This window comes from Protopterus annectens, chromosome 7.part1 (genome assembly GCF_019279795.1).
Source record: "Protopterus annectens isolate FY-2018-M chromosome 7.part1, PAN1.0, whole genome shotgun sequence".
Classification (NCBI taxonomy): Eukaryota; Metazoa; Chordata; order Ceratodontiformes; family Protopteridae; genus Protopterus; species Protopterus annectens.
Window position 1 is genome coordinate 276,392,590 of NC_056740.1, and position 24,483 is coordinate 276,417,072.

At 39.1% G+C, this 24,483-nt stretch overlaps 1 protein-coding gene across 1 annotated transcript in view; it reads right to left on the reverse strand.

Moving 5' to 3' along the window:
• The window catches only part of LOC122807730, a 583,588-nt gene that overhangs the window by 191,870 nt on the left and 367,235 nt on the right, over window positions 1-24,483 (reverse strand). The window contains exon 5 of the mRNA XM_044078711.1: window positions 11,035-11,094. Coding sequence (XP_043934646.1) covers window positions 11,035-11,094 — 60 coding nt within the window. The remainder of the gene's footprint in view (window positions 1-11,034; window positions 11,095-24,483) is intronic.

The following is a 24,483-nucleotide window of genomic DNA, read 5'->3' on the forward strand; positions in this document are numbered from 1 at the left end:
AAACACAGCTGGTTAAGAATAGATACAACTTATTTGAGAATTATTTAATATTTAGAGAAACTTTAGGCAATTTATAGAATAATTAAGGGTAAGTTAGTATAATACAAATAGGAATTGTAATATAAAATAGGAAAAATAGTGTTATGGCATATTTCCAAAGAGAGTCAGGGGACAGAAATTGATTGAAGCAAGGAAGTGAGTGCAGAAGGGGAACAAGGAGGGGTAAGGTATGAATAGGTACTTGTTCATATTAGGTATATAGTTTTTCCAGGGATTCAGCAAGAACAGAGCCAGATTTTGACTAGGAGGTCATTCCAAATGATTTTAAAGGAATAGAGGGAAGGAGGGAGGCTATTGTTCTAATGGATACAGGTAAAGAGTTCCAGGCCTTAGTAACATGATATGAGTACAGACCATTCACAGCAGACAGTGGACAGAGAGGAGTTTTTGGTCATTGGATCATAATAACCAATTGGAAACATTGCTCTGTAGAATGGTATTTAGTACTGGACAAGCTGATGGATGCCAAATAATTTTATGGGTAGTAAGAAGCTGTGTATATATTTGTTGATGGGGTAGTTTTAGACTTTTTAGTGCTATATAGAGGTGGGTTCTGAAAGAAGTATTTGCTGCGAATGTAGCCACTTTATTATAACATTGTTCAAATTTTGCTTTTTGTGATGCCTGAAGCTTAGTAAGGATAGGAGCACATAAAGTAGTGAGGAGAGAAAGTAAGTAGTGGCAAATGTATTTTGGTTGCACTGGTGAAAATTATCATCCTTAATAATGTACTATGAGAAGTGACTTAAATGATTGTATTATTAAGAAAGGATTTTACATTTTGTTTTGTTTTTTTCATAAGAGAGGGATTTGGGGAACAAGGTGTCTTTTTCTTGGGCTGAACATGATTTTTAAGTTATAAAACCATGTTGTAGTAAATGTTATAAAGCATCCTGACTGATTTTTTGAGATGTGTGAAGTTGTCAGATGTGCTGTTGACTGGAAGTATAGAGAGAGGGTGGAGTGCCATTTTATTGATACCTATTGGACAAGTAACTTTTGGACCATAGTGAGGTGATCTTAGATGTACCTAGTGAGGACATCTGAAGTAGGCATTTCCTGTGGCAAACTGTGTTGAATGCTTTACAAAAGTCTAGAAATAAGTAGGAGACTTTGCCATTATCTCTAGCTTAATTGACACTGACTATAAAGGTTAGAATGCAATGTTAGTACTACGGGAGGGATGGAAGCCATATTGTATGGATGATAGGATGGATGATAGGAATTCTTCCTGTACTGGGTAGTTTAGCAAATATTTTTGAATACATTTATCAAGTATTTTGGCGAAGGGGATAAGATTGCTATAGATCTAAAGTTATTAATGTCTGTTGAATTTCTACCTTTGTTTAGAGGGATAATGTGTGATTTTTTCCAGAGAGTAGGTATATAGGATTCTTTTGCTGACCTACTTATAAGGACTGATAAAAGATATGCAATTATATTGGCTGCTATTTTAAGGTACTCACTTGGAAGGCCTTCAGCTAAAGTAGAGCATGGTTTGAGTTTGAGTACTTTTATACAGAATGTGTATGCAGGTGTGAAGGTAAAAGTGGATGTGGTGCTACATAGTTGTTGGGCAGGGTTGGGATTGGATGTTAGGGAATCCTAGGTTAGGGACATTATACTATCTAGGAAATAATTGAATTTGATTGCAGTTTCAAGTGGTGAGTTATTGGGAGAGGAGTTAGGGTTGAATTTTTGGCCAGGATGTTAATGGCTTCTCAGAATTTGTTACAGTTGTGTTTACTATTGTTCTGAAAGTTCTTATAATATAGTTTTTGATTTTAGTATGGGTGCAGAGCATTCTGAAGTTTTCAAGATATTGTGGCATTTTATACTTTTGCCATTCTTTCTATGCTTTTTCTCTATCTTGCATTAGCAATTTGCTCTTTTTGGATAGCCAGATTGCATTGTTTTAAGCTGTTTCTTCTAGGAGGTGCAAGGTTATTTAGGATATTTAGGAAAGTTGTACTGAATTCATTGACAGCATCATCTGAGGGCAAGATTCTTAGGATGTTCCAGTTAATAGATGATAGGTATATTAATGAATATTTCTAGTTTAAACTTGGACAGAGTACATGTTGTTTTGTCAACATGCATTTATGTGGATGTGTGAGATGTCTGGTTGTATAGATTGGGAAATGGTCATTAAGTGAGTCTGACATTGTATGTGTGGTGGTGAATTTACTAAGGTTTGATACTAGGATTCAGTCTAATAAGGAATTCAACGTCTTTCTATAATGTGCGGAACTATTAATTCATTGTGTGAAACAATATAAGGTCATGCTAGATGTATGGGAGTTAGAGGTTGCGTCCACCCAACTGATATTGACATCACCATTTATTTACAGTTTCATTCGTAGATGAAAATGCTTTAATGCCCGCTGAAATTACAATATATTTAAATATTGCCAAAAAGTGGATTCTTCAGAGGCACTCTTTTGGGATATCTGTTGCTTGAATGAACATAGAAAGCAATGAGGGTCCTGTAGAGATCAGATTTTGATAGGGTGACTGTTGAATAGATGTTTTTGACTTCCAGTTCTTAGGTTGTGGATTTAGCAGATTTGCTTTTGATTGTGAAAAGCAGTCTACATGGAAAGCAAGTAATACATTACCTGTTTATAAACATAGTAGAAGTAATTCTTTTTAACGTGTCACACTTCTGGCTGCTGGATTCTAGCTCTCATATTCCAGATCCTGATGTTGCATCCTCAGAGGTATCATTGTTGGCATATCCCCTTTCCGCCATGACCCATATCTGCATGACCTTCATTTATTTTGTGTGGATGGCCAATGCTTCTGTGCAGTACCTAAACAGTGCAGGCCATGATACATCCCAGAGTCAGGCGGGGCAGGTGAGGAGTCATTATATTACTGTTATTCAGGGAGCTTGTTTTCCTCCTTAAGGCCTGCTGCCACCCCCACCCCCACTAATGTGCTAAGCTTAGATCATTAGAGGGGTGTACAATGGCATTGCAAGAGAAATACCTTTACCTTCCTGGTGACAAAGTGCCTGCTCCTCTACATTGCAGTATCACATTACCACTGTCTCATCAATAGTTCCTGTGCCCTCCCCTTACCCCCCCCTTTGAAGAGTTGGGCAGACTTTTCGTCAGTCATCTCCCCACACTAGTTCTAGCTGATGCCTGAGTTATGAATCAAATTCAGACTACTTATGTTATAGTTAGGGCTCTTTGACATTGTAGAAAGAACTCTGCTTAAAGTTACAGACTAAAAATGTCTGCCGCATTTAGCAGGCACTTAGATAATGCCATGTTTTATAAGGAATGCCTGCAGTACTTGGTCACTGGATATTTCCAAATAACATGGGCAGGATATCTTGTATTTGAATTAGGTTACTGATTTTGTTTGTACCCTGATTTTTAAGGGAGGAAATCTTGTATTTCAGATTAGACTACTGATTGCATTTGCACCACTGATTTTTTATTTATTTATGTTTTTTTTTTTTTTTTACATAAAATCGCATCATTAGATGTCAGATTTCTGTTCTTACAAAAGTGCCTGATTCAATCAGCCACTTCTCCTCCATTAACTGGGAGACTTATAGATCCTCAAATATGTATGCCTGGAAGTTCTGGAATTTATCAATACAAACATTTGTTATTTTGTCCAACTTTGTGTTATTCATACACAAAATACAAGGGTTAAAAAACTACCATGGGAATGTAAGGCTAGGTTTCTCAAGATCCCCACAGATAAATAGCCTAGTAAGTACTTGATGTGCCAAGTTATCTAGCCATAATAATAAAATGGGTTATTGACTGGTTCATAAGTACAGTAATTATGATCAACATTAAAGGCCCATATTCATCTTTTTCAACTAAATAAAGACAACCCTTGCTTAAGTTTCATACAAGCTAATCCCAATTAAGCAATGATGTGATTTGCAGGAAGGGAACCTCTGTGGCTCCTCCCCCTGAGATGGACATGCTGACAACTGCCACTTCTTCCCTAATCCAGGAAGCTGGTTAATCCAGCACCCTGGCAGCTACTTGAACCTTGGTCATTTCTACAAAGAGTCAGGGCTTTAGCACCTTTGCTAGTAAAACTGGCTAGCGCTGACACTTTTAACTCCCTGTTTTCCACTACATGCAATGTTTAACATTGCCCACATCCATACTTCTCTTTCCTTTAGTCAGCAGATTACTTCTGTTAGCAGTAGAGGCCTAAATGATGACACTTAAGCAATAAATTCAAAAATATTGGCAGATACATGTACTAAGCATTAGCATGCAGGCTTTACTATTGCAAGCACATTCTACCTTGTGCTGTACTTCCAACACAGACTATCATAATTCAAAGAAAGAAAAAAAGAGGAAAAACAAAATTATAGCACTTCATAACAGTAGTAACTCACAGAATGGCCCTGTGGCACAGAGAGATAATTCCCTTACTTTGCCCTAGATGACTCATGTTCCATTAGTTGCATGGGCACTGAGGGGAGCACAGGCGGAGGATGGAAGTGAGTGGTCAGTGTTGGATTACCCATCTGGAGGAGGAAGACAGCCTAAAGGCTCACTGCAATATGGAACATATGGGTTTGACCAGGTCTGTACAGCATAAGTAGTGAGCCACTCATTCAGGAGGTTGCAAGTGAGTGGAAACCCACACATACTTCTCAAGGGGAGTGATTATGGAGCACCCAAGGTTGCCATGAGGGAACAGAAGTAGGACACATTCCTCTGTATTCAGCGTCATGCTGCAACAATATCCCTAATTTTTGTATCAGCCCTAGACTAGGGTGGGGTTAGCCTGGGGGGGGGGGCTAAGGCAGATCTGGTAGACCCATTAAACAAGGATAAAACTATGGGCAACTGATGGACATCTACAGGGGAGGAAGAAAAAGTAATTTTCTCAGCTTAAAGTATCTAAGATAGTCAAAATATAACCTACTCTAAAAGAAAGTCAGAATTTATCTGTATGTATATTTGAGGGGATGAGAAATTAATATCAAAGGTTATTGCTGATCCATTTTTTTTTCAGTTTTATTTTAGGTCAAATCTGTCATTATATCTACATGTTGCATTATAGAAAGATGCACGATGGACAGAGTTTGCTTAACACAAGGCCGGCTCTTACATTAGTAATAAGTGCAAATGCATAGTATTCACTCCAAGTATTGTTCTGGTTAATAAGATTTTGGATATGTCTAGGTTTGATGTCTGCACTACTGCACAGGGTAAAGACTCTACACATAAAACTACTTATGATGAGGCACTTACAGATAACTTTCCTAAAACATTAATACTGCCTGCACAGTACAGTCAAAGAATGGGTCCTCAGTCATTATGTGAACATTCCTTTAAAACACCACCCACAGCTATACTATGTAACACTGTATCTAATGCCTCTGCTGCTAAGCCCTTAAGGTAAACCAGCACACAGCCAAATTTCCTGGTCATTGGTGATTCTATAGTGAGGCACACTGATGTCCCCCTCACCAGACTGTGTAAGGACAGAGTCACAGTTTCAGGGACTAGGATCCATCAAGTCACACGGGCCCTCAGGTAATTGAACCACAGGTATTAGTTTGACCCTGTCATAGTCCATGTGGGTAATAATGAGCTGAGATGTACCAGCCTTGCTTTAGGAAGTGAGACATGATTGAGCTCACTGATTATGTGTCTCAGGTAAGTATGAGTCTAATACTGAGCAGCATACTACCTTCTCCAAAGAAGATGCCATGTTACCAACAGAAAATGACTGATTTTTAACAACTGGCTTAGCTTCGTGTGTCAGTCCAACAGGGCACAATATTCAACAGCCTGGGAAGACATGTTTGACAGACCATGCTGCCTTGCCAGAGATGGTTTACACTTATTCCCTCTAGGCTTTCAAATACTGGCAAAGACCTTCTGCACCCCCCATAATGCCTTTTTTAGGCAACAACAGACTGATAAACTTCCTGACTTAACTGAACCTGTGACTTAGCTGAACCTGTGAAAGAATATCTGAAAGTGTTACTGCTCAATGCTATAAGTCCTAACAAAAAACTCCACACCCTGCAAGCCTTCCTCTCCCTGAAGAGTGTAGACATCTGTGCAGTAACAGACATGGTTTAAAGTTGTGTAGAGTATCCCAGCAAAGCAACGTTATAATGCTTTTCATACCTTTAGATCAGCTATGGCACAGGAGGGAACTAAAGGTGGAGGAGTCTCAGTTTATATTAAAAACAACCTCACATCCAGACTAGTTAAAGTGATGACCAACTGGAACTCATACATGTGCAACTCTCCACAAACAGGGTCTTGTACCATACAACCTATCTCAATATACTAGATTCCCTCACTGGTCAACATCATGGGGGATCTCAACTACCCTCTATAGACTGGGAATCCTACACTACTTCTAATTCACAAGCTCAGCAATTTCTAAACTTTGCTGGTCCATTTTCCTACCAGGGGTACAAGCATTCTTGACCTTGTACTCATGGACATGGGGGCTGATGTTCCTCACCCAATGTAATGTATATCAGATCTGACTATAAGGCAGTATTGCTTGAAATAAATACTAAATCTGGAGAACCAGTGAAATCAAAAACCTTTAGGAACTATTCCAAGGCTAACATCTCTCTACTAAGTGACACCTTGGCTAAATTCCAAGCACCCCCAAACTCAATAAACACCACAGCATATGCTGAGCTATTTACAAAATCTTTGTACAGTCATATTGATAGCTATATAGAGTAAGCTTTGCTCACTCATAATAAGAATAAGGCAAACTCAAAAGACAAGGCACCCTGTGGAATTACAATATCAATTGGTTATACAAAAAAAATCTTGGACAAGCATAGGAGGAACAAAGCCATAGATACTAAAATCCCCCTGACTAATCTAAACAGACAGCTAAGAGGGTTAATTAATACTTCAAAGGCTAGATATGAAGAAATAAAAAGCTTCTCAGGCAAAGGACAACCACAAAACTTCCTACATCTATGTCCGTAACCTCAGGAGAAATACACAACAATGGGCAGAACTTCTTGAAAATAGCATCATCCACACTGAACCAGAGGCCATTGGCAACCTTTTGGCTGACAGGTTCAGTTAAATTTCTCCTCCCACTCCTGATACTGCATACCATAATCACTCAACCATTAGTGGGGAACAGGTCATCAATGCACATTCCAAGGCCAAAAGCACTGCATCAATGGGTCCTGATTAACATCCCAGGATGTTCAATAAATAGCATGAAACATGGCCTCTATGGTCCACTTGCATCACTTTTCAACTGGATTCTGCAGTCATGTTTTGTGCCCAAATAAGGGAAGATGGCTACAGTCCTTCCCCTGCACAAAGGGGGTCCAACCAGTGATCCGAATAACTACAGGCCCATAAGCCTTACCTGTCTCATATTTAAGGTCATGGAAAGAATCATCATGGACATGATACATGAGGACATAGATAACCTGCAAACTCTGGACCCATCACAGTTTGGCTTTGTTAAAGTAAGGTCATGTCGATTAAACCTGGTGGACTTTTCTGAGAGGTTCACCAAAGCACTGGATGAAGGTAAGACTGTGCACATAGCTTATTTCAACCTGGCCAAGGCTTTTGATACAATACCTCACTCAGGCATTATAGACATAGGATAATAGGATCATAGGACTTTACTAGGCTATATGTACGGCCATGGAAAGAATTATCTCGGAGATGATCAATAGAGCTATAGTAAACCACCAGAAACTGGACCCAACCCAATTTGGTTTTGTCAGAAGGCAGATTATGTCTACCCAACCTGGTGGACATCTTTGAGAAAGTCACCAAAGCAATGGATGAGGGCAAAATCATTCACACTGCCTACCTTGACTTGGCCAAGGCAGTTGACACAATACCCAAGTCGGGTATTGTTGACAAACTCAAGAGATTAGGTACAAACTTGTATCTCACCCGGTAGATAGCCAACTGGCTGACAGACAGGACCCAGGAAGTTAGAATTGGGGAGTTCACCTTTACAAAGAGGCCAATCACAAGTGGTGTCCCTGAGGGATCGGTCCTTGGACAACTCCTTTTTGGCATTTACTTATCAGAAGTCAAGGCTGATGTCAGTGGTCTCTGGCTAACTAAATTTGCAGATGATTGCAAATTAGGAGTTGTCATTCAATCTCATATTGACACGTGTTCTCCAGAGGGGCTGACACAGACAAACAACTGATGTCAGAGCCATGGACTAAAACTAAATGCCAAGAAATGCATAATAATATCCTTCGGGAAGTCATTCATCCCTGGTTACTGTCATATTGACAACACACCCCTTAGAGTTGACCCAGTAGTCAGGGACTTAGGGACACACATAGATAGTAATCTAGCATTTGATCATAACATGTCTACAGTGGTGAGGAAATCATTCAGTGTTGCGCAACTTATAAACAAAGGTATGGCATCTAAGTCCAAGGAAGTCATTGTTCCAGTGTATTTGGCATTCATCAGACCTATTATTGAGTACAATGCACCTTTTGTTATGTATACAACCAGGCATATCCAACAACTGGAAAGTCCACAGAGGTTCTTTCCTAAAAGAATGCAGTGCATAAGTAATACATCCTATAGAGACCGCCTCAAGGCTCTGCCCCTGTATTCTGTCTCCTACAGGCTTTTGAGGGGAGATCTATGCCTGGCATACAGGACATTGACAGACCCCATTCTGATGGACCTCCTGCATATCCACAAAACAAACAGTACCAAAATTACCCATTCTAAAGACTTAAACATTGCCTGTAATATAAACAGGACCTGCTGGAGAGATAGGTATGTATCCCAGAGACTACCCTGTCTATGAAACAGGCTCTACATCCATGTGAAGCAGAGTTCCTCCCTAGCCCAATTCAAGTGCAACTTGGACAATTGGATGGGAAATTGGAAATTCATCTCTGGTTTGGCACCTATGTCTCTAATCCAAACAGGTAACCTGTAAATGGTTATTCTTCCAGGCCCATATTTACACTTATCAAGGGTATCATAACTTTTCAAAGATTTGGGATGCATGGCTAGGCTTAAAAAGGACCTTGTCATCATTAGCCTAGTAAGCACCTTTGAACATATGAACCTATGAACCTATCAACATGGAGGTCATTTCAAGCCTAGCCATTTCATCCCAATATAATACCATAAATACTCTAGTCAATACTCAGGATTGTACTTAGTAATGACTGCCCATGTCCATGAGTGCCCACTAATTTAGGTGTAAATATTTTTATCACCCACTGGATAGCTAACTGGCTCACTGATAGGACCCAAGAGGTCAAAATGGGGGGTCTATATCAAAAGACCGAAGAGGTGTTCAATCAAACACCTCTTGGTCGACACATGAAGAGTGGACACACTACAGCGCGAACGCTCAAAACAATGATTTATTTCCCTGGGAAAGAAATTGCTAGCACAAACACACACACACACACACTTTCAAACATAACAACGTGGGGGCTGTTTCCACCACCCCCCTAACTAAATATACCAACTCCGAGATCGCACTACAGTGAGGAAAGGGGCAAAAACACAGGGACGGTCAAGCAATTTCTTTCCCAGGGAAAGAAATCGGTCTTTTGAGCATTTGTGCTTTAGTGCATTCGCTCTTTATGTGTCGACCAAGAGGTGTTCAATTAAACACCTCTTCTGTCTTTTAATGTAGACCCCAAAATGGGTGAGGACACTTCTACCAAGACGCCAGTCACCAGTAGAGTCCCAAAGGACTCAGTACTGGGCCTGTTCCCTTTTGGTATCTATTTCTCTGAAACTGTAGCAAATGCTGAAGGTTTATCACTGACAAGTTTGCAGAGGATTGCAAGGTGGGCAATATCATTGATGCCCCTGCAGACACTAACATTATTCATAAAGGTCTATCTCTGTCTAACAAATGGTACTAAAGACAGTCTTAAACTCAATGCTAAGAAATGCATTATTGCACCCTTTGGGAAGTCAGCCATCCCAGCTAATTACTATGTTGATAATACACTCCTAAGAGTCAATCCAGTGATCAGGAATCTGGTTATGAACATAGACAGGAGAGTTATCTTCTACCACCATGTGGTCACAATGGTGAGGAAATCCTTTTGTGTTGCACAACTTATAAGTAAGGGCTTGGCATCTAGGTCCAAAGAAGTCATTATCCCACTGTACTCCACCCTTATCAGACCAATCATAGAGTACAATGCCTCTTTGGTATGTACCTGACCAGGCGTATGCAGCAACTAGATTAACCTCAGAGGTTCCTTACAAAAAGAATACAAGGCTTAACAAAGCCACCTGATGCAGAGTGCCTTAAAGCCCTTTCCCTCTACAGCGTCTCCTATACTTCGATGAGGGGTGATCTATGCCTGATTTACAAGGCATCCGCAAACCCCACACTTATGCATCTCCTATGTATTCATAAGTTAAAGAATACCAGAAATACAAGGTCTAGGGACCGGAATTTTGTCTGTGACTTAAACAGAACATTCTGGAGAGACAGATATGTGTCGCAGAGACTGCCCCTCCTATGGAACAGGCATACCATCCATGTCTATTACCTGGTTTAAGTGAAACCTAGACCAGTGGATGGGGAACAGCAATTTTTCACTGGGCCTGGCATCCATGTCCCTGATGGAGAGAGGTAGCTTATTAATATCTGTTCCTCAATGTCCTATTTGGATACAGGACATCCTTACTCTTTTGGGAAAACTTGACTAGGCTTAGGAAGGCCCCCTGTATCATTAGCCTAGTAACAGTCTATGAATCTATGATGTGTACTCTTTCTTTCATCTTATCTTTACCCATTGTGAATGAGTACCTCATTTTTGTTGTGGCTGGTGGAATGCATTCATTTAAGTAAAATGTATTATTTTCAAAGGGCACGAATTAATAGAAATATGCTTAACATTAAGTAATGTGGAGTTTCATTGCCATTGTTTACATAGAGAAGTATACGCATTGTAGAATTACTTAACAATATTACTGTTAAAGTGTACCGTTCTGTTACCTGTATTCCTCTTTCTCAGCTCTGGAACCATAGAATGGCCTCTGCCAGTTCTGGTGATATCTGGAGGAAAAAAGAGAGGAGAATTATACTGGAGATGTTGGTTAAATTACATGCATATTTTTGTTATAATGTCCAGGTAAATTCATGTCTATGTAGGCATAGACAGGGATATATATGTTTAATGTTGTGCCTTTTCTGAAGGTACTATGTAATGAAATAACAGATAATACATTTTATGGAATTTTATTATATGACTGCTATACACTTAAAACATATCTACCACTACTTGAAAAACTTAAAAAAATAAATAAATAACTTCTGTTGCTGATGGCCTATAAAAATAATATACTGCTTTACTTGTTTTGTCACAGGCACTTTATTTATCAATTTATTTTTGCATTTGGGTAACTTGTTATCCCCACTGGAACTCTTACATTTCTTCCAGGAAGGTGGATATCCAGGTAGTGCAAATGGCAGTATCCAGCACAGAACCTGAAAATTGTGTGCTATAGTGCTAGGTATGGACAGCACTGGTACCTAGAGAAAATGGCCTGTGATTGAAACATATGAAAGTAACATACTAACAGGATATACCAATCTTTCACATTCACTTTTATTCATGTCCTCATGCACTAAGACATAGCAAAATATAACATAATAAAACATAAAACCAATTTAGAGGCATACAATAAAGCAGTAAAACAACACAACAGTTACCAGATAAGTACATAAAATAACAGATTAAAGTCAAGACAAAGAACACTGTCTTGCTAGAGCATCAAAAACGACTAAATAAAAAAACGATGGATCTTTAAGTACTTTTTAATGTAGGCCAGAACTATCAGAGCCACTATGGTAGTATATGCATAGGATGTGGGGCATTTAAAGTTAAAGGTACATGCACAAGATGTGTCCATCTACACCTTTAAAACTACTAGCAGCCCTAAGGTAGCACAATGTAACACTAAAGTAGACAACAGGGTTAAATCAGTACTTTCAGATAAAAGGTACATTTATAATGAAGGTCCATGAAAACCAGCACTTAGATCTTAAAAATATTACAAAACTGAATTGGGAGCTAGTGTAGCACCCAAAGCATGTGGATGGGGTGCAGCGTGACATGCTGGTTAATGTCGGTACTTCTACGTATCCATGTAGTTGAGTTCTTCATCTGGGGCAGACCATCAGTCTTGATGTCAGGAAGCCTCACATAAAGGAAATTGTAATAGTCTAGAACAAAACAGACCATGGCAAGTTCTTCCACTAAGGGATCTTCACAGAGTTTCAAGTGATTCATCTGGGCACTTGGTAGCATGAACATTTAAAAGCCACAGGCAGCTTGTCCAGAAATGTTAACCAGTAATCAAAGATCTCATGAAAATTTTTACTTCTCCATTTAGGATTTCCTATTCCCTTGCATTTCTAAGACTTCCAGTCTAGCCTCCTGTATGACAGCCATAGGTTTATAGGTTCAGAGGTAAGTACTAGGCTAGCCCTTGTGGGCAATTTAAACCATAACCAGTTTCCCTCAAAGGTGAGAATTAAATTCAGTACCTTGTGTGTATGAGGTCAGTAACAACTTTTATGGCAATCGCCTTAACTACTATCCACCTCTCATTTTTTACCCTTCTTAAAGGGAGATGGCATCATGTGAAAGGCCACTAAGGCCTGCATGTATCTAGGGTACTGCAGAATTTCACTATACCTCTTACCTCCTAATAGGAGGAATGAAAGGAATAAATGGGATAATAGGGACAGAGCACACATCACTTTCAGATGGAAGAGGACCAAAAAAAATTAGATATGTGCTCCATTTTATTGTCTTCCTAGTTAATAGATATCAGTGAAGGAGAAGCAGAAGAATGTCATAAAGTTGCAAGTTCCAGCATGGCCTTGGATTTAAAGGTATTAAGCTTTAAACAGTTATAGAATAACCACTGATGAATTACTTCCAGATGATTTGTGATGGAATTTACACTCACTGTTTGCTCCTGAGAAAAAGAAAGGCATATCTCTGTCTGATCAGTATAGTGATGTTAACGAATTCCTCACCTTCTAGTAAGATGTCCTAAGGGGTGAACCAGAAATATCCAGAACACAGCTCAGTGATGTTCTTCTCTTTTCTTTCTCTAGAGGAAAATGACTAAATGTATTAAGTCCTAATACCACTGCTTATGAGGGTTCAGGCAGGTAGTAGGAGGACCTAATGTATTAAGTACTAATACCCCAAGGGAGGGTTCAGGCAGATAGTAGGTGGACCTAATGTATTAAGTACTAATACCACTGTTTGGGAGGGTTCAGGCAGGTAGTAGGAAGACCTAATGTATTAAGACCTAATGTATTAATACCACTATTTATGAGGGGTCAGGCAGGCAGTAGGAGGACATAATATATTAAGTACTAATACCACTATTTGGGATGGTCAGGCAGGTAGTAGGCAGACCTAATGTATTAAGTACTAATACCACTATTTGGGAGGGTTCAGGCAGGTAGTAGGAGGACTTAATGTATTAAGTTTTAATACCACTATTTGGGAGGGTTCAGGCAGGTAGTACAAGGACCTAATGTATTACCTACTAATACCACTATTTAGGAGGGTTCAGGCAGGTAGTAGGTGGACCTAATGTATTAAGTACTAATACCACTATTTGGGAGGGTTCAGGCAGGTAGTAGGAAGACCTAATGTATTAAGTACTAATACTACTTTTTGGGAGGATTCAGGCAGGTTGTAGGAAGACCTAATGTATTAAGTACTAATACCACTTTTTGGGAGGGTTCAGGCAGGTAGTAGGAGGATCTGATGTATTAAGTACTATTAACACTATTTGGGATGGTTCAAGTAAGTAGCAGGAGGACCTAACGTATTAAGTACTAATACCACTATTTGGGAGGGTTCAAGTAAGTAGTAGGAGGATCTAACGTATTAAGTATTAATACCACTATTTGGGAGGGTTCAGGCAGGTAGCAGAAGGGCCTAACATATTAAGTACTAATACCACTATTTGGGAGGGTTCAGGCAGATAGTAGGAGGAACTAACATATTAAGTACTAATGCCACTATTTGGGAGGGTTCAGGCAGGTAGTAGGAGAACCTAATGTATTAAGTACTTCTTCCCCATTTAGGATTTCCTATTCCCTTGCATTTCTAAGACTTCCAGTCTAGCCTCCTGTATGACAGCCATAGGTTTAAAGGTACAGAGGTAAGTACTAGGCTAGCCCTTGTGGGCAATTTAAACCATAACCAGTTTCCCTCAAAGGTGAGAATTAAATTCAGTACCTTGTGTGTGTGAGGCCAGTAACAACTTTTATGGCAATTGCTTTAACTACCATCCACCTCTCATTTTTTACCCTTCTTAAAGGGAGATGGCATAATGTGAAAGGCCACTAAGGCCTGCATGTATCTAGGGTACTGCAGAATTTCACTATACCTCTTACCTCCTAATAGGAGGAATGAAAGGAATAAATGGGATAATAGGGACAGAGCACACATCACTTTCAGATGGAAGAGGACCAAAAAAAAATTAGATATGTGCTCCATTTTATTGTCTTCCTAGTTAATAGATATCAGTGAAGGCGAAGCAGAAACATGTCATAAAGCTGCAATTTCCAGCATGGCCTTGGATTTAAAGGTATTAAGCTTTAAACAGTTATAGAATAACCACTGATGAATTACTTCCAGACCATATGTGACTGAATTTACGCTTACTGTTTGCTCCTGAGAAAAGGAAAGGCATATCTCAGTCTGATCAGTATAGTGATGTTAACGAATTCCTCACCTTCTAGTAAGATGTCCTAAGGGGTGAACCAGAAATATCCAGAACACAGCTCAGTGATGCTCTTCTCTTTTCTTTCTCTAGAGGAAAAGGACTAAATGTATTAAGTCCTAATACCACTGTTTATGAGGGTTCAGGCAGGTAGTAGGAGGACCTAATGCATTAAGTACTAATACCATTGTTTATGAGGGTTCAGGCAGGTAGTAAGTGACCCTAATGTATTAAGTACTAATACCACTATTTAGGAGGATTCAGGCAGGTAGTAGGAGGACCTAATGTATTAAGTACTAATACCCCAAGGGAGGGTTCAGGCAGGTACAAGGAGGACCTAATATATAAAGTACTAATACCACTGTTTGGAAGGGTTCAGGCAGGTAGTAGGAGGACCTAATGTATTAATACCACTGTTTATGAGGGGTCAGGCAGGCAGTAGGAGGACATAATATATTAAGTACTAATACCACTATTTGGGATGGTCAGGCAGGTAGTAGGCAGACCTAATGTATTAAATACTAATACCACTATTTGGGAGGGTTCAGGCAGGTAGTAGGAGGACCTAATGTATTAAGTTTTAATACCACTATTTGGGAGGGTTCAGGTAGGTAGTACAAGGACCTAATGTATCATGTACTAATACCACAATTTGGGAGGGTTAAGGCAGGTAGTAGGTGGACCTAATGTATTAAGTACTAATACCACTATTTGGGAGGGTTTAGGCAGGTAGTAGGAAGACCTAATGTATTAAGTACTAATACCACTGTTTGGGAGGGTTCAGGCTGGTAGTACAAGGACCTAATGTATTAAGTGCTAATACGACTATTTGGGAGGGTCGGAGTCCACTGTGGCGACCCCTAACCGGGAAAAGCAGAAAGACACAAACAAAAAAAATGCTAGTTAGGAGGGTTCAGGTAGATAGTAGGAGGACCTAACATATTAAGTACTAATGACACAATTTGGGAGAGTTCAGGCAGGTAGTAGGAGAACCTAACATATTAAGTACTAATACCACTATTTGTGAGGGTTCAGCCAGGTAGTAGGAGGACCTAATGTGTTAAGTACTAATACCACTGTTTGAGAGGGCAATACCACTATTTGGGAGGGTTCAGGCAGGTAGTAGGAGGACCTAATGTATTAAGTCCTAAAACCACTATTTGGGAGGGTTCAGGCAAGAAGTAGGAGGACCTAATGTATTAAGTTCTAATACCCCAGTTTAGGAGGGTTCAGGCAGGTAGCAGAAGGAACTAATGTATTAAGTACAACTACCACTATTTGGGAGGGTTCTGGCAGGTAATAGATGGACGTAATGTATTAAGTACTACTATGACTATTTGGCAGGGTTCAGGCAGATAATAGGCGGACCCAATGTATTAAGTACTACTATGATTATTTGGGAGGGTTCACGCAGGTAGTAGGAGGACCTAATATATTAAGTACTAATACCACTGTTTGGAAGGGTTCAGGTAGGTAGTAGGAGGACCTCATATATTAAGTACTAATACCACTATTTGGGAGAGTTCAGGCAGGTAGTAGGCAGACCTAATGTTTTAAGTACAAATACCACTATTTGGGAGGGTTCAAGTAAGTAGTAGGAGGACCAAACATATTAAGTACTAATTCCACTATTTGGGTGGGTTCAGGCAGGTAGCAGAAGGCCTAATATATTAAGTACTAATACCACTACTTGGGAGGGTTCAGGCAGGTAGCAGAAGGACCTAATGTATTAAGTATTAATGCCACTATTTGGGAGGGTTCAGGAAGGCAGTAATAGGACCTAATGTGTTAAATACTAATACCACTGTTTGAGATGGTAATACCACTATTTGGGAGGGTTCAGGCAGGTAGTAGGAGGACCTAATCTATTAAGTACTAATACCACTGTTTGGGAGGTTTCAAGCAGGTAGTAGAAGGACCTAATGCATTTAAGTACTAATGCCAATATTTGGGAGGTTGAGGCAGGTAGTAGGAGGACCTAATGTATTAAGTACTAATACCACTGTTTGGGAGGGTTCTGGCAGGTAGTAGGAGGACCTAATGTATTAAGTACTAATACCACTGTTTGGGAGGGTTCGGGCAGGTAGTAGGTGGACCTAATGCATTAAGTACTAATACCACTATTTGGGAGGGTCCAGGTAGGTAGTAGGATGACCTAATGTATTAAGTACTAATACCATTGTTTGGGAGTCCTTGACAGTGCAGAATAAAGGATGTCAGTCAGAAACCAGGAAAGGATGGCCTCAGTGCTGTCTGAAATGTAAAAACCATGCCACTGGAGATCCATTAGTTCATTGGCTATTAAACATAATTGAAGTTACATATAAACTATCCTCTCAGTACCTTTCTTGGGTAAGGAAGGAGTTAGAAACAGGGTGGAAATTTTCAAGATAATTTCATAGTTGAATACTAGGCTTACTATCCTAAAGGGCCAGTTTAAATCTAGTCAATAACATGAGGTTAAAAATTTAACCCAGTACCTTGTGTCTATGAGGTGTCTACAGCAACCATTATGCAACCATTATGCCAAACTCACTTGGGGTTAAAAAAAATTTTTGAGTGCAAGCTTCATTTAAAATAGCCAGAAAATATACAGTTTCAGGATTACTCCAGAATGTGATAAATTAGAAGTCAGTAAATGCAGACAAGTGAAAACAACCTACAGAGACACAGCTCCAGCATGCAAAGTGAGTACATCTGAAATCACAATAATGAACTCAACATATCAAGAATTTGAACCTTACTCCAAGTAATAGGAAGACATGGGGATGTCTGTTCATATTCAATGTGCATCATCACACCTCACAAGTCGCAACTCTTATGATTTAGGCACTGTGATTTTGGCTCTCAAATTTACTGTTGATTCTCCAACATTTATTGATGTTCCTCATAAATCCGGACCTTTTATGGGTACATAGGTTCATAGATACGTACTAGGCTATTGGTCCTAGGGCCTATATAAGCCTAGCCACAAAGTTACTCTGGCTTTCGCCACCCAAGAAAATTATTTTCCTGTGCCCCTGTTGAGCAGAGCCACAGAAGTGATCCCTGGGGTGAATTTCCTATCTCCCATCCAATCATCAAGATTTTTCTTGAAGAGTGTTAATGAGGAGCTTTGTTTGATATAGATAGGTAGTTTGTTCCAGAGTATGGGAAGTCTCTGGGACAGGAATCTATCTCTCCAGCATGTTCTGTTTATTGTGGTGACAAGGTTTAAGTCCCTAGAGCATGTAGCTCGGAGGGATTTGGATTTCTTTAAGTGGAGCATGTCCAGCAGCTCTGGGTTTGACATAGCTTTGTATGTTAGGCAGAGATCGCCTCTGAGTAGACGATATGTGACGGAGTAAAGCTGGAGTTTTTTGAGATGGTCTGCGTAGGGCATATTAAATAAATAAACTAAGCCATTAAAAAGATCCCTGCCACTAACTCTATAGGGCTAGCATGTAAAGGCCTTGTATTGCGCGAAAAAGAAAGTACTTCTCTTTTTCACCCTCTGCTAAGATTTTAAAGATCAGTACTTTGATTTTTAATGACCAGATGTATGTTTATGTCACCCTGCACCAATATTTTTTTATATAATTCTCTTTATTGAAACTTTTCAGTAAATAAATACAACACTGAACAGCAAATAAAATACAGCGAACAACAGAGATTACAATAGAAATACAACAAAACTAAAACTATATACACTTTCTACATTGCCCAAGGACTTGTTATATCAATTATTACATAATGATGGAGAGTAAAAAGGATGATGTCCGAGTACCACAAGAGAGAAAATAAGATGAGTAACTCAAATAAGTATAATTCATCATAATTTGTCATTGAAGTATATATTCAGACATAATACTCCATCATTCTTTAGTAACTGGCTTGTGCTTAATATTGTGGAACAAGTATTTGTGAGCCTTGAGAAATTTAATAGCCATGTGTTTAAAGCCCTCCCATGAGAGGGCGTGTCTACTTCTCCAGTTTAGGGAAATGTAATATTTAATTAACATAAAAATAGGAATCAAAATCTTACATTTCCTTTCAGATAAGCCCGGTGGTGGGATGTGCAGAATGGTAAACTCCCATGAAAGGGTAGATTTTTCATAGCCAATTTTCTCAAGTATCACTCTCAGGGCACACCATAGCTTATAGGAACATTTGCAACTCCAGAACAAATGGATGATATCATCAGTTTGATTCGAGCAATATCGACAATTAGGGGATAGATTGGGGTAGCACTTACTTAGTACCTCAGGGGTAAAATATGCATTGTTCAAAATCATCAGCTGAGTACATTTCAACTTATTGAAAGGAATAGCTTTAGATCTTCGTTTTATAGCCTGAACTATTAAGCTTTGAGTTATGGCAGGGTTGATTTTTAACCAGAATTTTGAGATATTAAATTTGTTCTGATGTCTGATTGCCATGATAACCTTGTATGCGTTTGAGGTCATCCTTTTGTCACTGAGCAGGAGTTTCTTTAATGTTTTACATACTGAAATATCTTCATCTGAGACCAAGGGGAGGTCTATGTACTTACTAATCATCTCCCTAACCTGTCGTAAAATGGACAGGTACTTCTTGGGCAAGTTCAGACTGATTCTTAGGTTAGAAATTGTCTGATGTCTATAGGGGAAGAAATCAGAGATAGAGGTATTCAAAAGGAGGGGGTATTGCACCAAGTTTAACATGCGCCCATTTAATTGAAGGTTCAGACTGATTCTTAGGTTAGAAATTGTCTGATGTCTATAGGGGAAGAAATCAGAGATAGAGGTATTCAAAAGGAGGGGGTATTGCACCAAGTTTAACATGCGCCCATTTAATTGAAGGTTGGGGTTGAGGTGAAGTGGCTGTAATGTTATGAAGGAATGAGATAGATTCAAAGATTTGAGTAGGGCCTGGAGGGATTTTATGCTATATAGTAGGCCTTTTGTATGTTTCAGTCTGCTAATATTTGTTTCATTTAGAAAAGGAAGTGCTACAGGACTAAATTTTTTATTTGATATAGTTGTTGCCCAGAATCACCCATAACGGGGCCCACGTATTTTTGTCTTTGTGGTAAGACGCTATCTTTAAGACTCTGCTGGCGTTAATTATCTCATCGTAGGTTTTAAAGTCGGGTAGACCCAGACCTCCCTGTTCTTTAGGATAGATGAGTTTTGCGTAGCTAATCATGACTGATTTGGGGGCCCACACGAACTTAGAGATAGAGGATATAATCTTTTTAAAGAAATTATTATGTAAAATACTGGTGGTTGCATGAAACAGATATAAGAGTCTAGGAAGAATGTTCATCTTAATCACTGTGGTTCTGGCCAGGAAAGGGATCTTAAGTCTAGACCATCTATTGATATCATTTTGAATATTTGTCCAATACCTGACCACGTTGTCCTGAAAGTAGTTATGGTTACCTTGTGAGAATTGTATACCTAAATAATGTAGCTGTTCTTTCGATTTGATCTCTGATTTTAAAGTTATATTAGGCAGTCTGGAGTGTATGTTTAAGGGAAATATTAAAGATTTTTCACTATTAAGTTTGTAGTTCGCTAAGTTGGAAAATGTATTAACTGCAGATAATATTTTATTTGGGTCAGAGTCAGGAAGAGTGAAATATATATTAAGGTCATCTGCATATGCCGATAGGGGAATCTTTAAGTTATAAATATTAGGTGGATGGAGAAAAGTGGCTTGTTTGATAAGCATGAATAAAGGTTCCATATATAAGTTAAATAAGAGAGGGGAAAGGGGGCAGCCCTGTCTGACCCCGTTAACCATGTTAATTCTATTAGACGAGTGTTTATTGATATGTTTAGTAGTGTACGCTGTGGAGTAAAGGGTTTTTATTTTGTCTATAAATGAGTTTGGAATGTTAAAGAAGGGTAGGACAGCAAATAAAAATTTCGTACTCAAGCGGTCAAATGCCTTGGATGCATCTACCGCTAGGGCGTACATGGGGTGTTTGGCCACATTAGAATGATGAATCATGGCTTCCAGTAGTAAGGTTTGATCGTTAGTCTACCCGGAATAAAGCCAAATTGCTCAGAGGAGATGATATAGGAAATAACAGCTTTCAGCCTGTTAGCTAGGACCATGGCCAGAATTTTCATGTCCAAATTGATTAAAGATATGGGTCTGTAATTCCCCGGGATTTTGGGGTCTGCATTATGTTTAAGAATGAAAATCATTCTGGAGGCATTTAAATGAATATCTTTAAAGCCATTGGAGGTAATATAGTTAAACAATAAGCTCAATACTTTAGAGACTTTCGTGGTAAATGTTTTATAAAATTCAGCCGTAAATCCGTCTGGGCCAGGGGATTTATTAGGCTTCAAGTTGTTAATAACTGAGATAATTTCTTGTGTAGTTATCTCCTTTTCTAGGAGCTTGTTCTGTCTCTCTGTTAGTTTGGGGAAGGTAAGATTCTTGAGAAAGGATTGTATTTCTGTTTCGTCAACTATGTTATCTATGGGCCCATAGGTTTGTTTGAAAATGATTTCAAAAGTTTCAATAATCTCGTTAGGTTGCTGGAAGTCCTTCCACTGGTAATGTATTTCAGGTATAAATGTAGAGGATTTAGTGAGGTTGATCGCCCTGGCCAAGAATCTGGAGGGAGAGTGTATTACGTCTGCGTATAAGGCCACTGACTTAATCTCATGGAAGCTCAGGTTCTCAGCATGTAGGGATATTAAGTCTTCTTGTAGCTGTATCATACGTTTTTCCAACAGGGGGGTGTGTTTAACTTGAGACTCCATTTCTACTTTATTAAGCTGAAGGGTAAGGTCCCTTTCTTTTTTGTTACGAAGTTTCTTATAGTATGCGGCTTTATTTAACAAGAAGCCCCTGATCATTGATTTAATCGCGGCCCATTCACAGTCTAATGGAGATTGAAAGGATTTCCTGGAATCAAGAAAGTAATTCAGGTATTCATCAATTTGAGAGGTAATCTCCTCTCTCCCCAGGAGGTTGGGGTTCAGCCGCCAACAGATGTCAAATCTATCTGTTAAGCCCCTCTTTCGTCGGTGAATACCCATAGAAATCTTGGAATGGTCAGATATAGATCTAGGAAATTGTTTGAAGGAAATATTCATAGTGTAAAAGGCCTTGGAAATAAGAAAGAAGTCTATTCTGGACCAACTTTTGGCACAAGTAGAAAAAAAGGTGTAGTTACACTTTTTCTGAGCAGGGTCTAGAAAAATGTTTGGGTCAAATAAATTAAACTCTTCTTTCAGTTCACTTATGTCTTTACGTGTTGAGAGGTTAAAACAAGCCCTGTGATTCGATCTATCTGTTTTGGGATCCTGCACTGAATTCCAGTCCCCCCCACAATATAGTAGTGATTAGGAAATAAGGTGAGGAAGTTATATAGCTTCGTAAAGAAAATCTGTTGAGAGGTTCAAGGGGCATATAAGTTCAGAAGGAGAATAGGTTTGTCTAATAAGGGGTGGTTTGTAGTAAAATAGCACCATCTACCCTCCTCATCTGACCCCTCCTTTCCAATATATGGCCCAAAGCTATTTTTTAATGATAATGGCCACCCCAGCTCTATTCGTAGTACCTGCTGAGGATATAATCTTTTTAATCCAAGGTCTCAATTTTTCTTGTTCCCATTGCTGATTGAGCAAATGCGTCTCCTGAAGGAAAGTAATATTAGCGGTAGATTTCAAGATTAGGTGCATGAGCAATTTTTTTTTTTAGGTGATTGTAACCCCTTAATGTTCCAAGATTCTAAGTTCCACATTTTCTAATCAAGCAAAGTATACTCAAGAAATCAGAAATGTTATGGGGAGTCTGGACAACATTGAATAATGACGTGAGATTGAATTGTAAACTTAGGGCAAGTAGTAAACATCCTTCCCGCTTAATCCCGGTGCCTACCCACCACCCCCTAAGCCCAGAAGGGTCTGGGAAGCTAAAATGGTACGAGCTTGAGATCACCCGATAGGTGAAAAACTTTGTTCCCAGAAAGTACAGCCTAACACACCATGACTCAAGATGCATAGCTAACCCATGCAGTGCAAAAACATTCACAAAGCTCCGCCAGGAAAACAGGTAATAACATGCAGAGATGAATAGCAAAACATACTATCATTTACCTAATAACACTTAGATTATTTATCCTTATACAATAAACTAAAACTTTCATCTATAATAAATGTGAATAACAGGAGTTTGTTTGAAGTAAATCAATTACCAATGAGGTGATGTGAAACCTCAATAATTGAAAAGGATTTTCCTTTACTTAATGAAGCATTGGAAGCGGTGTTGACAAGGCGGACAATGTTATTTTCAAGTACAAGTATAGAGGTCCCGCCCAAGGAGAGGCAAAACCCAGAGAAAAGCTCTCAAAGAATCCCCCCGGTATCTAACCCCACACTTCCCAATTCCTCAACAACCATAGGATTAATTTATTAGCCAACTCGAAATCTCTATCACTGAGTTTATTAATATTGCGTCCGTGCCTTTATCACGTTTAGTCGTTCTTGAGTGCTATTACCAAGTTTCTCCATATACATATAAGCTCAAGTTATGCATTAATGAGCCTAGTATATGAATAATGGGAGAACGACCCATCCCAACTCTTTATCCTCCCATATTAGTAACCTCAGTTTCTATTACACTGGAGATCCTGCACATGGAGTAAGACAGAGTTCACGTTCAGTGCCTTAGCTTAGTCTTCTCTTTTCGCATATTTTCCATCTATAATAAGCCATACACAGCATTAGATAAGCAAAAAATAAAGTTACAGGCGCTGCTGAATGAATACACTGAAATGTATGAAGGCATAAGCAAACAGGAAACTCGTCCGATTTCACACAAATTGATTGGTGATCAAGTAATGTACATCCAGACAGCAGGATTCCATTATATCTGAGGTAAAAGACTAGTACGTTAAAACACCTATGCAGAATTGTATGATTGGGCCATATCAGGACCAAAACCTTAGCTTTACCCAGCTGTAACAGCAGTCAAGCCTAAAGCCCCAAGTGAGTATAAGAGCAACTAATAAAACTCTACAGTGAAGAGGGTAGCAGATATCCATAGTAGTTAGTTACAGCAATCTGCACCACAAGTCAAGCAAGCATTTGCACATATGTTAATTCTAGGCTATTAATCCAGTGCAGCGCTTGCACTTTATCCCCTACTTCATTTTTCAAGACTCTAAAACCTAAACTTATTGGATTGAATCAGGCTTTTCATAAGGACAGGAACAGTACAAATGAAACCTTTTAATGCTCTCCTTAGTGCAGAGAGCATGTATCATACATAGCAAAATATAGTAGAGATAAACAACTGTATCTTTAGGGAATCTGTTTTCACTGACGTGTCAGCAAAAATACCCTTTGCCTGTTCACTGACCTGTTAAAGTTATTTACTTTCAGCATTCTGGTAAATTACAACTCTGAAATGTTTAACTTTCATTTACTGCTATAATGGATGCCTTGAGGTCATTTCTCAAAGATATGAAACTTAAATCTAAATTACAATGAGACCTAACAGTACTGATCCATCACACAGTTGCTTCCATATCACTTTTGAGTTTATGAGCCTTTTTATCATTGGCTCTGAAGCTAGCGTCGAAAATTTAACGCTTCTAATAAGTTTTTTAAAAACAGTACACTTATGGCAAAAGGATCATCTGTTCGTTTATCAAATATAAGCGCAGGCTTCTGGAATAGGTCAGGGAACAGAGTAC